This window comes from Oryzias latipes, chromosome 9 (assembly GCF_053564925.1).
Source record: "Oryzias latipes strain Hd-rR chromosome 9, Olatipes_Hd-rR_3.1".
In the NCBI taxonomy this organism is placed as follows: Eukaryota; Metazoa; Chordata; class Actinopteri; order Beloniformes; family Adrianichthyidae; genus Oryzias; species Oryzias latipes.
The window spans coordinates 22,499,094-22,512,076 of NC_136245.1; the positions used below are offsets into that span (position 1 = coordinate 22,499,094).

The 12,983-nt window shown below is 37.5% G+C and overlaps 1 protein-coding gene and 1 long non-coding RNA gene across 9 annotated transcripts; both read left to right on the forward strand.

The window, feature by feature from the left end:
* Positions 1-1,086: 1,086 nt before the first annotated feature.
* On the forward strand, positions 1,087-9,406 carry ewsr1b (EWS RNA-binding protein 1b). 8 transcript variants are annotated; one of them, XM_011479153.4, is made up of 15 exons: positions 1,087-1,200; positions 1,660-1,696; positions 1,856-1,907; positions 2,546-2,675; positions 2,824-3,025; positions 3,173-3,429; positions 3,546-3,705; positions 6,917-6,954; positions 7,494-7,520; positions 7,620-7,735; positions 7,946-8,075; positions 8,165-8,278; positions 8,365-8,491; positions 8,582-8,938; positions 9,056-9,406. In XM_011479153.4, the coding sequence occupies exons 1-15, from the start codon at positions 1,185-1,187 to the stop codon at positions 9,090-9,092; spliced, it is 1,800 nt and encodes a 599-aa protein (XP_011477455.1). In that variant the 5' UTR covers positions 1,087-1,184; the 3' UTR covers positions 9,093-9,406. The 8 variants fall into 8 exon arrangements, with proteins under 8 accessions (XP_011477455.1, XP_078809091.1, XP_011477457.1 ...); XM_078952965.1 differs by having other exon boundaries at positions 6,920-6,954; XM_011479155.4 differs by having other exon boundaries at positions 3,173-3,393.
* A 1,090-nt stretch (positions 9,407-10,496) lies between these two features.
* Positions 10,497-11,320, forward strand: LOC144994586 (uncharacterized). The gene is made up of 2 exons (XR_013658159.1): positions 10,497-10,621; positions 11,179-11,320. It is a non-coding gene; the product is annotated as an uncharacterized LOC144994586 (long non-coding RNA).
* Positions 11,321-12,983: the final 1,663 nt, after the last annotated feature.

The following is a 12,983-nucleotide window of genomic DNA, read 5'->3' on the forward strand; positions in this document are numbered from 1 at the left end:
ATGTGAACTTTAAAATATTAAATGATATATACTCTTCCAATCATTTTTTTACATTCTCGCTTTAACTGGGATGGTGATCTTTGTGTCTTTTGTGGAAAGGATGTAGAAACGGTGGAACATTTTTTCTTTGAATGTTTGCATGTAAAAGAGTTTTGGTCTTCTTTTTTTCATATTTGGCTCAAATCAATAAATATCATCATTAACCCTTTAAAATCTGGACTTTCTGATTTATATACTGGTTGTAATTTCGAAGCATATTATACATACTTGTAAATCCTTAAAGGTGAAACCTCACATTAATGGATTACTAAACCGTCTCAAATTATTCTTTAAATCTTTACATTACATGAATCATAGAATTGACATTGTATAATTCATTGATTTATTTAAACTTTTGCAAAAGCCCCTTATTTTTATTTATTATTATTTTTTAAGTTACATTTGTTTTCATATTTGTTTTTTGTCTACCTTTATCTCAGCATTGATATTGTTGTCATTGACAAACATGCCGTGATTGTTTGTTATATAACAACAACAACAACAAAGTTTTGTCACATAGTAGTGTTTTTTGAGAAGACATGAAATTGTATTTAAAATAAAAGAAACAAAATATGAAGATCCCACTGTGGTAAACTGGCTCACGTGTGGAGTTTTTAAAAAAAATATTTAATAATAATATTTTCCATATAATGATATGAATAAATTCTGATGTTGTAATGGATAAATAAATAAGATTTATAGTGCTTAAACTGTGTGGTCTGACAGATGATCTGCCTAATTTTAAAACTATAGAGTAGACTATTAATTAAAGGCATAGCAAGCCTGTTTGATGCAAAAAAGTACAGACCGCTTAACAGCTGAACTCAACTTTCATTACAATACTTTTTTTTTAATAAACTTTATTATTCAACACAAATAGAACAAGTATGTATGACAGGAACAATAGTCATAACAACAACAATGTCAGGGGATGGTACATGTATTACAAAAAGATTACAGATGCTATGAATTAAAAAGCAATTGCCAATAATGACGTGAGTATTAAACTTTATTTAAAATTCTATTAAAATTATGGGTCGTCTTCAAGTCTCGCGAGAATACACTGGTTTTCAAATGGGAGACAAACGTTTTTTTCTTTTTACCCAGAGTGCAGCGTCCATTCGGTCTTTCACAGGCAAGCTAAAATGGCGTCAGCTCCCGGTAAACGCAAAATTTTTACCAAAGTCACGATATTTACATTTATTATTCTTTGGAATTAATCTGTATTTGTTATTTAATGGTTTTGCATGTGGGTATTTTGTAGTATTTAGCGTTTATGTGGATTGTTTAAAAATGTGCCGTGGCGTGGACGGTGCAAGCGGCTTTGTGGTAGGCCTTGTTGTTTCGTGAGCTTCAACCATTTTTGCCGTTTTCAGTCTGTAACCTTGTTTTTTGATAATTTTTATATTTATCGTACATCCTCATGCTTAAAGAACTCAATCATTCATTGAACATTGTTCATGTAGTGTGTCCTTATCTTTAGCTAACAGGCATAGCATTAGCATTGAATTGTGACTCAATTGGCCCGTAACGTGCTAGCTTAATGGCGCGCAAACGAAACGTCGATGTTTCGTCGCATTTTAATTTAAAGTATTTTTTTTATCTTTTGTTTATAAGCAGATTACAGTTCCTACAGTCAGGCCAGTGCTCAACCAGGGTAAGCATTACTTTGTTTTATACCAATAAAAATTAAAAAGAATTATTAAATTAGAAGCTCTTCAGTCAACAACAGCCAGGAAATAAAGTTAAATTGGTTGATACCCATGTCAAATTACAGAACAGCTTTGGAAGTCTTTTTTGGATATTTCTTTTGCAGGTATGCCTCTTATGGCACCCAGCCATCACAGAGTTATGGACAAACAGCACAGGTGAGATTTGTAAAACAGCAGTTTGATGATGTGTGAAAACTACTGTATCACTATTTGGTCATATGCTGGCTCCTCTGTTCTTAAACCCGTTGAATCTTGCTATAAAAGAGCAATAAAACTGCTGGACAAGAATCACCGTTCCTGCCATCATCAGTCACATTCTTAACAAATATAAAATTCTAGGTTTTGAATCTTTCAAATCGGTTTTTCTAAGGTCCTTCGTGGTTTAGTCCCTCCAATTTTTAATCACAAATGACAGTAACCAGAACATTTTATGACTAGACATTGATTTAGAAAAATATATAAAGTTAAGATTTATACTGTTTATATTTTGTGTTTTCTTTTACCTCTGTTTTATATTCAATTTTCAACGTGTAGGTTCTTCTTAAAATCAGTTTTTGTTTCTTCAGTAACATTTACCTCCCAGGAGACGGCATATTGAAATTATCCTGTGGCCAAAATCCAACATCTCTTTTTTAAATGAATGCATATCAAACGCAAAGACTTTAATTAAGTTTAATTTATTTTATGTGATATTCATATAATTTATATTTATAAATGTAGGTAGTTCCTGGTTGCATGTGCTTGCCTAGCAGCTAAAGTAGGCTCTGTTCTAACAGCAAAGTTATGGTCAACAGAATTATGGATCATACACCCAGCCTGCTGCAGCTGCTGCAGACAGCAGCTACACCCAGGCGACCCCTGCAGCTGCAGGATACCCTCAGCAGCAACAGCAGTATAGCTCCTCCTATGGACAACAAGCATCAGGTAGGTTTTTCTCATCAGTGATCCCATTTGGATTTATTAAGACTGATGGATTGATAACAGTCTAAATGAATACATGATATTTGCTTCTGCTTTTAAAGTTTGCTTCAAACTGGTGCCTGCATTTAGCATGAAACTTATTTCTCCCCAGCTGCAGGCTATCCCGCTGCTCAGTCTACAGCTCATGGCTATTCGCAGTCAACTCAAGGCTATGGAGCCAGCGGGTATGATAGTACTCCAGCTGCAGCTACCGCTCCAGCCGCATCCCAGTCGTATGGCTCCCAGCCAGGCTACACCGCCCAGTCCGCCTACACTGGTTATGGTCAACAGGCAGCTCCAGCTGCACCGCAGAGGTAAATGTGCCTCCTTAGGAAGAAAAAATAATCACACCATGTAAATTCTTCAGTTGACTTGAAGTTATAATACACGACTCATAAGGATGATGTAATGTCTCTGTGATCATGATCAAAACAGACCCCTTATTTATTTTGTCTCTATAGTTACAATGCTAGCAATCAACCAGCTAGTTACAGCCAGAGCAGCTACTCACAACCTGCGTCATATGGACAACAGCAGGCTGGTTACCAGGGTCAACAAGCAGGTTACAACCAGCAGCAGGGTTACCAGCAGCAGACAACTCAACAACAAGCTCCACCTGCCTACCCTCCTCAAACTGCTGGTTCTTATGGTCAGCCTCCAGCCAGTCAGTACAACACACAAGGTGGACCACCTAGTTACAACCAGTCCAGCCATTACAGTACGTTTTATGTTGTGCTTTAACTCCATATATAAAATGGAGCTAAAGAACAATTTGGTTTGGCTCTGTGCTCACCCTACATGGTGTGATCTGATGTTTGTGTTGTTCCTTCATAGGTAGCTACAGGCAGGATGGTCAGGGTGGAAGTTCTGGTTATCCTGGCTCTGAGCCCGGAAGGTACTCAGGCCCAGGGGACAGCAGAGGTCCTGGCAGGGACGGCTTTGACCGTGGTGGCATGATGCATCGTGGTCGCGGAGGCATGGGGCGTGGAATGGGGTAAGTGTGCTTCCTTAGTGTCTTCCATTGTTTTGCCTCTGCAGGTGCTGTAACCATTTGAGGCAGGGCTGAGACAAGTCATTTCAGACATTTGCAATTAACTTTCTTGTAGATACAATGCAGCATTGAGTTATTTGTACGCTGTTACTGAAATTGACTTTTGTTTGAGTACCGGGGTGTTGAATCTCAGTTTCAGAGAGCTGTATCCTGCTTGTTGGATATGTTGCTATCTCGATTCGGTAGCAACATAGAAGGGGGAAAATTACATTCATCACTGACGGCTGGGATTTGACACCCCCTACTAAAACATGATGGTCATTAGTCTTTATTAGCCTTCAATAAGTGCAGGCATATTCTTGATTTAACCTCAGCCCTGCCTCTTTTGGTTTAAGGTAAGTTCCAGTTTTGATCACCATCATCTAGACCTGTGCAAAAATTCTTAGCTTCAAAAGCTTAAGGACTTTAGATATTATTTTATGGGTCAAGAGCAATAGTGGGATGTTCATATGGTATGGTTTTTCAAAGAATTAATACATTCTCAAAATAATATTGCAGACACAATCCAGCTGCTATACATCTTTATATATTTTTACCTAAACTCGCTCAGGTGCTCTGGTATTACACCGGGAATAAATAGAGAACAAATAGAAGTGTTTTTCATTTTAAAGCACTGAAATGCTTTGTTCACTTTAAACGGCGGGCCATCCTGCTACTCAGTCTACAACTCATGGTTACTCACGGCCAACTCAAGGTTATAGAGCCTCAGGGGGAAGGTTTTCAGCTTTTGGTTTGGAGTTCAATTTAAAATGCCCGTTTGCTTATGGTTCTAAGGTTGTTGGTACTTTTTTATTTTATTGGTATTTTTCACAAATTATTGCTGTTTCAAAGGTTTTTGATTGGTTTAGAGAGAATTTTTCACAGACAGGAGCTTGTTCGGGTTTTTAAAAACATATCGGGGGGGGGGGATAGTCAATTTTGACCCAATTGAGCAAAGCTTGTTTCTCAACTTTTCCTTTGGTTTTTGAGTTTATTCAGTGGTTTCAAAAGATAAAAACACAACAGGTCTTTTGTTGTCACAATTTTTCTTTTTTGGGTTTCTGTGGTCGGAGTCCCCATTAGCTGTCTCAGTGAAACTGAAGTTAAGACATTGATGGAAAAAAAGAATTGGGTTATTAATTTTCACAAGGATATGGTAGATTTTTTATGGTGTTCCCACTTCTGGTTGGAGAAGACAAAAAACGGGCTTAACAAACATAAAATCAAAGCTAAGAGCAAACACTTGCATGTGTATTGACCTAAAAAGTACACATTTGACTGTATTTTAAGGGTGGTTTTTATGAGCATCAATGCTATGGGTTTTAATGTGTTCCACTTTAATCAGAGAACAAAACTTAAGGATGCATACTACTCTTTTCCAGTGAAAAGAAATGGTCTGCCTAAAAGAAGTGTTCTTCGAATAGGTGGGCCCATTGATAAAATGAATCAAATCGATCAAATATTCTTTGCCTTTTTCACAATCCCCAATCAAAATTAAAAGCCACACAAATGAGCAGATTATTATTCTATTTAAAATTAATTTAAATTGAGGTCAAATGAGGTGGGGTTTGACATTTGCTTTGGGTGACGCTCAAAAGATGAAAAAGTACATTTAAAGTTGATACTTACTGTTTGTAATTCAAGGAAAAAAGTCAATTTCAGAATCTACAACTTAGGGTTTCCCCAGTGATCTTAAAAACAATGGACAGCTCAACCTCTCCCATCTCCTGTTTCCAAATAGGAAGTACTATTGCTCCCTGATACTGGCGCCGCCATGTTGAGACCAGTTGAAGTGATTGGTCAAAGTCGCTCTAGGTCATTGTATCTATGACAACTACTGTCCAGTGGTTATCAACATGGGGAAGCCCGTATCAGGAAAGAATTGTGCTAGAGCTGGAGGTAACGCCTTTTAATGGGTGAGGTCACACCTCGATTCATCCGTTGATTTTACAGTCTACGGTTTTCCCTTTTTTGGATTTGGTTTGGTTGAATTAATCATTCAAAAGCCTAGAGTGGCATGCCAGTGCATATCAGATGTTCCTTGTGTCTTTCAGTGGATATCTTGGGCATTTAGAAGCAGTCTGTCTGCATGACATGTTCAGGGTTTCTTTCTTTTCTCTTTTTAAAATGAAATAACATTTTACATGCACTTCAAATCATTTTCATATATTTAAAAATAATTTAATGATTCATAAACCCCCCTAAAATGAGTTAACCTGTGTTTGGGATACTTATGCTCTTCAGATTAGTCCTACAATCTGCACAGGTATATCCTGGGGGTGGGGGGGTTACTCTGTCATTTCTGAAATGTTTTTGATTGCTTTGTGGTTTGGAATACATATGTTTGATTTTTCATTTGAGCACTTTTTAACATGCTTTGTCACATTTATACCGTACAGGTAACAGAGCCATTTAAAACCATCTTTTCTCTTAAAAGTATCTGTACTCAGTGCAGACTCGCCAGCTTAAGCAGCAGGAAGGAGCTAAAACAAAGATTCGAAGTCTCCCTTTTATCAAGAACTGAGGATGGTGTCATTCTGTGTGTTTTCTGAACAAGCATGATGGGTTTCTGAAAGTATCAGTCTTTATTTTAACTTAAATTATCCTGGATAGACACTAAGATTTTTTTTCTCTCTTTTGGTGTAGAGTTTTATCAATGTGTACATTGTATGTTTTTGTTAAAAAAAATTCTTTCTGTATTTGGTGAATGTGATCCCACTTCTGTGAAATTTCAGATGCATTGTTTACTTTTGAAGCTGTACCTGTGGTTCAGCCTCATGTTAAAAATGATTCGATGGCTTTTTTGAGGTTCACAATTTGCCATCAGTGCATCTGAAATCTTTCTTTTAATGTAACAATGTTTTTTTTTAATTTCTTTATTGAGCACATTTAAGAAGTAAGAAAAGCATGTTAGTCATTAATACTTGATCACACCTGTAACTTTGCACAACTACAAACTGTCACTGAAACTGTATTTAGCTAATATATTTATATATACATCCCCTCAATTAGATTGTGTGTGTGTATATACTTCATTCTGGGGAGGTATTTAGTATTCTGTGCAGTGAGTCAGTTAGAATGTTTTGATTACTCCCTCAATCAAGCCACTTTTTTCCAGCCATGGAAGTGGCTGTAAAAGGAAAACGCCTTCATATCTCCATTTATTCCCTCATAGCAGCGCTGGAGACAGAGGTGGCTTCAGTAAGCCTGGTGGTAAGTTAACGAGTATTACACTGGTTAGTCCTTTCAAAGACTCAAACATTTTGGGCAAATTCTTTCTTCGTGTATTGATGTGTCGCATTGTGGTTTATACAACATTTATTCATAAAACACATCTCAAAGTATTGGGGATCTTAAAACATGCCTGAGACCAATTTTCTCTGGAGTATTTTGTGTAATTCAGCCACTTAAGGTTTGACAACTTTTTGATGGGTTTAACCACACATTAAGTCTTTAAATGCTCTTAACAGTCAATTGCATTTTTTATTTCCAATATTAAGGATTCTATACTGTACTGGTCTTTAAGGCTATTCAAACAAAAGGGTTTGACTGGTTTGTTTTCAAGTCATTTTTGAGGGAATTCTGTACCCAAAGGTACTATTTTCAACTTTCTGACATGAGTTGTGGATCTATAAACAAACATGGGGATTATGATCAGTAATAATTGTCAGGTTGAGACTGTTAAATATAACTTTATCAAATACTGACTTATCTCAATCCTGTTTCTTTCTTCCTCAACCAATGGTCCACAGGCCCCATGGGTGATGAACGAGAAATGGGTGAGTTGAAGACCAAAAAAAGCTCCTTGTTCTGTTTGATACCCATAGCGTTGACATCTGATCGATATTGTAATTGATTTTGTAATTGGGTCCTGGCAGGACGACCAGAGGAGCAGGATGATTCCGAGAACAGTACGATTTACATCACAGGCTTGACTGAAAAGGCTAACCTGGAGGAAATGGCTGAATTCTTCAAACATGTTGGCCCGATAAGGGTAGGTCTGCTCTTGCTTGTTTTTAACGAGGGCTTTGGGAGGATTCATATCTAAAGAACCTGGACGTTAAATGTACATAGTTTTGCTTCCATTAAAACTGTTGGGTGGTGGTTGTTTTCCAATCCTGCAAAAGAAAATAGTTGAATAATGAACTTTGCATTTAAAACGTGCTAAATGTTTAATGAAAACCACTGCCTTCCTTTTTTAAAGATGAACCGCAGGCTTGGCCAGCCAGCTATCAACATCTATACGGATAAGGAGAGCGGAAAGCCCAAAGGAGATGCCACTCTGTCCTACGAGGAGCCCATCTGTGCCAAGGCTGCTGTAGAACATTTTGATGGTTTGTCTTCAAATACACTAATATTAAAGGCATCAGTTGAATGCCACCCACCTTTCCAACCTGTAAATCCCTTTTGTTCTCTGTTGCAGGAAAGGAGTTTCAAGGCCGACGGCTCAAGGTGTCAATGGCTCGTCGAAAGCCAATGCTGGGTGGCGGAATGAGAGGGGGCATGCCCATGCGTGATGGCATGATGGGCCGAGGAGGTTTGTGATTGTTGTCCCTGCTTTGCAGACTCGTGCTTATAGGGGTGCAGGAGACTGAATATGATCAAACATCTTCATGAATTCAGGCATGATGGGTCGTGGAGGAGACAGAGGAGGTTTCGGCCTTCGAGGTGGTCCACGTGGAATGGGTAGAGGTGGACCCACTGGAGGCAACATGCAGCAGAGAGCTGGGGACTGGGAATGTCCAAATCCGTAAGGCTGACTCATCATGCCATGCTATGTTTGCTCAGTTCTTTGCATGTGTCTGTGTTCAGTAACTGGAGTCGTGTCATGTGCTCTCAGTGGCTGTGGCAACCAGAACTTTGCCTGGAGGATGGAGTGTAACCAGTGCAAAGCCCCCAAACCAGAGGGTCTTGGCGGCGGTCCTCCCTTTCCCCCTGGAGGTGACAGAGGCAGGGGTGGAATGGGAATGCGTGGGGGCAGGGGCATGGACCGCGGGGGACCTGCAGGAGTCGGGGGTCCCGGCGGCCCCGGAGGCTTCCGTGGAGGCTGGGGAGGCGACCGTGGTGGGTTTAGAGGACGCGGTGGAATGGACAGGGGAGGTTTCCGAGGGGCCGGGCGTGGAGGCCCACCAATGGACCGAATGGGTGGCAGAGGTGGAAGAGGAATGGGACCACCAGGTGGCAAGATGGATATGAGGCAAGACCTGTACTTGAGTTATGATAGTCACTTTATTTAGTGGTCAAAACATTTTTATGAATGAAACATTTTTCTTTATTTAAGAAGTTTTTCATAAGTTTTTCTCGTTCTTTTTAGGGACCATCGTCAGGAGCGCAGAGACAGACCTTACTAAAGAGGCACAGTTCTGTGGAAACTGTTTTTTAAAAACCCTTTTAAGTTATGATTCCATATTTTGATGGTGTAGAACTGCTTTCACATGTCTTGTGCAGTTGGTAAACTCATGGCTCATTTTTTTCCTCTAATTCATGTTTATGCAACGTTCTGTATTGTGCATGTTTTTGTTTATTTTTTAACATGTAGATTAGCTTTGAATTTGTATCATACGACAATGCAGTTTACTTCATTGGTTAGTATAATTGCCTCCCTTCTCCCACAAGTTATAATTGTATGGTGATAAACTTGGGAAATAAAATTTTACTGATTTGATGTTCATAGATGTGTTTCTTTCCCCTCGTGAGATTTCATCTGCAGTACTTCTGTTGCCAGTAGGTGGAGCAGGTTGGCTTGAAGTCACTGTTTTGGCATATCACAAAGTTCAAAGGATGATGCTTAAAATGTTTTGATTTTTGGTCAACTGTAGTTCTAAAGTACTGCTTTTTTGCTCTTTGACTGCATTTGATTTTTTATATGAAAAGGATCATTTCTTAATAGAAGAAATATTCCCTTTTTGTGCCCCTTGATTTCATTTTGCCTCATTAATCTTCAATAAACAGAAAATACATCTGAAATGTTTCGTAAGCTTAATTAGATATTGTGTCACAGATGTTTTTTTTTTTAAACATCTGTGAACCATATGGCTATAAAAGCTCTCCTGTTTCAAGGGCCTTTTTCACTAGTCCTGTGTATGACTTTCTATAGAGTTTAACAAGTGGAGTTCATTTATAAATGTTGGTCCAACAAAAGGACGAAGTGGATTTGAGGTCAGTCCCAAGCAGAAAACGTTTACGTTCACTTAAGTCAGAGTGGTCACTCCTTTAAAGAATGAACAGTCCTCTTCCTTTAATAACAGAAAAGCTGATTCATCCAAGCCCAGAGGATGACCTCATCAACCCCCACCTTCTCCACATTCTGCCCCCCTCCCTTCCCCCTTTCCTTGTCTTTAACAGACACATCCCTCTTTTTAAATGAAAACAAGCCCTCCTCAGGAAAAGATGTGCTTCAATTCAAACCAGAAACTCCAATAAAGAAGGGCTACGAGAGAATGAACCTAAATATAACTTAACCGCAGTGTTTATAGTTTGGGATGAAATTGTCTTTGTAACTTTTAAATAGTTCAAGGAAAGTTACTACCATCTTTTTTTTTTTACAGCATCCAAAAAACAGATTTAAAACAATGAGAAGAGGGTTAGTAAAGCTGTTAAACATGTACTTTCGATAATTGATGGTGAATAATTGAAACATTTTTGCCTTTAATGACTGAAAATCTGATGTTCAGCTGCAGCTGTGATCTCCTGGCCTATAAGCAGATGCAGCTGTGTTGTGGTTGTCGGTGTTGGAGCTAGACATGCAGCTCCTCCTGGCTTCAAACAAACCGGGAAGAAAACCAGCATAAAAAGAAATCTATCCAAAAGAGTGCCAGCTCCAGTGGGCTCAGACTGTAAAAAGCTCAGCTTTAAAAGATGGTTTTGTTTGGGTAAAGAGGTATGTAACAAGTTCTTGAGTTACATATACTCTAATAATGTAAAGAGTAGTTGTTGCACTATAATTTTTACTATTTAAGAAATTAAGGAATAAATATGAGTAGTCTTTACTCAGCAAAAATTGACTTTTTGCAGTTTCTTTCATTTTGTTCCATTAATTTGGGGATGCCCAGTAGTATCAGCAGATAATTAGCAATAATTTAGTCATCTTTCTTTTCAGATTTCTTAGCTAATGTGACTTGCAAATGTGTGTTGTGGTTGACTTGATTCAATAATATTTTGATGGTATAGGTCTTAATACCCTGTTAGTTTGGTTTCTTTCTAGACAATTTAATTGACTTGTTTGGACAGTTTTTTTTTTTTTTTTGCCCCACAGTAGCCTAATAATTCAAGCATATCTAGAATCTGTGGGGAATTATCCTTCAAATCTGTGTTTGGTTTAATGAGAACTGAACAAATTCTCAACACAATGAGAAAAATATTGCTGGATAGAATTTCTGAAGTACATCTAGGAAATCTTTTGTAAAAACTAGACGTTTCACTTTTTTTTCTCCACAGATTTCAACAATTATGACATTAAAAGAGTTTAAATGTAATGTAAAGGTGGGTAACCTTTTCAATTTAATTATCTGTAAACCTCTGATCAGGCTGCGTTTGTTTTGTTTTTTTAAAGTAAAGTTTGCATTCAATGTTTTTTTTTTGATTATATTCAATGTGTTCCAAGTACCTTCTTTGCAATCTGGTTATTTTATTCTAATCTGATTATTTTCTTTATAAATTAATTACTTTAATTGTGTCAAATTACTATGTGTCCAAATACTTTTAATTTGATTACACAACATCTAAATGTTCAGAGTTTGAACGTATGGAATCAGTACATCATTAATATTTTTAGTAATGATGTGTCTTACCTACTAATAAGTTGCGTGAAGCACTTCAAGTACAAGTTAGCAGTTATTTTTTTACTGGCCAGTAAAGCAACTTATTACTTTTCTATTATCAATAAAGGTGATTTGAAATCCGACATATAAAAATGTTTATAAACAGATCAATGGTGTGAATAAAATAATATTTTTTTGTTGTAAAAATACTTGTTATTGGTGCTTTCATGCATTACGTCTGAAAAGCATCAGTTGCAGTTTCACTTCAGGTTCTGTATGCTGCAGGCTCATTCAATGCTTCTCTGCAGGTTACTCCAGATGGAAACGGTCTATATTCTTGAATGATTTTTATCTCACTAGAATTTTCACTTAACTACCTTAATGACATCTATTTGCAGATTCTGTCTCGTTGTATAATGAGATGTTATTTTTGTTCAAAGTTTTGGAAAAGACATTTTTTTTAAAATATTTTTCTATGTTTTTTAAAATATATTTCGCCTTAGGATAAAATGTTTCTTGTAAATGTTCCTTAGAAGGGGGAAAGTTGTTAAAGCTTTTTTTTTTTGTTTAAATGATAATGTGAAAATTGTCAACAAATGTCTAAATAAATGTTGGAGATTGTAGATTTATTTATTAATAAACTTCAAGATTGGAAAAAAAATGTAATGCTGATTTGTTACTATTTTAGTTGTTTTGTTATTTTATATGATTTGCTCACCAAATATTCTTTCAAAAGGGAGGTTTGTTGTACTCAAAGAGAGTTCCCCTCTAATCACATCCTGTTGGGCCTTGGCAGGGTTCACCCTGGACAAGTAGCCAGCCCATCGCTGCAAGAGGAACTCATGAAATGAAATAAGAACCAAAGCTAAACTTTGCTGATCTTTGGACAACGTTTGGTTGACTGCTACAAAGGAGTTACCCATTTTGACCAAAGCTATTTGTTCCCATTTTCCATGACAAATGTGTGAGCGGAGCTTTTCAAACCTGACTGTAATAAAAACAGCGAGAGCTGCAGAAGAAGAACCTCCTTTGTGACTTTGTTCCATCCTTGTAATGTTTGTTTTCGTCTAAACGGGTTTAAGTTCCCAATTAAGCTACTATAAATAAATGTAGAAACAATGTTACTGAGTGAGAAAGTTTTGAATCCCAACTGGAACCTTTTTGTGTAGAGTTTAGTCTCCCAGACATAAGTATGTTTTCTCCAGGCACTTAACGTCCTCCAACAGTCCAAAAAGAACTTGTTTCATGGGTTAATAGGTGTCCTTGAATTGTCACTATAGGTGTGTTTGTGAGTTTGTGGCCTTGGAATGGATTGTAACCTGTTCAGGATGTACCCTGCCTTTGCCCAACTGGGTTGGTCCCCAGCAACCCCAAAATGGATTCAACAGGTTGTGAAGAGGGATAGATGGGTGTTACTAACTCAAGTCTGTTAGAAATACTTTCTTTGGCTGTAGAGAGTTGTTTCTTTGTTATTTTGGTTTG

Excerpts from the sequence above, each read along its gene's own strand:
- ewsr1b (XM_011479151.4), top strand. Across the intron at positions 1,908-2,545 it reads GTTATGGACAAACAGCACAG|AATTATGGATCATACACCCA; the intron begins GTGAGATTTGTA and ends TATGGTCAACAG. Across the intron at positions 7,521-7,619 it reads GGGTGATGAACGAGAAATGG|GACGACCAGAGGAGCAGGAT; the intron begins GTGAGTTGAAGA and ends GGGTCCTGGCAG.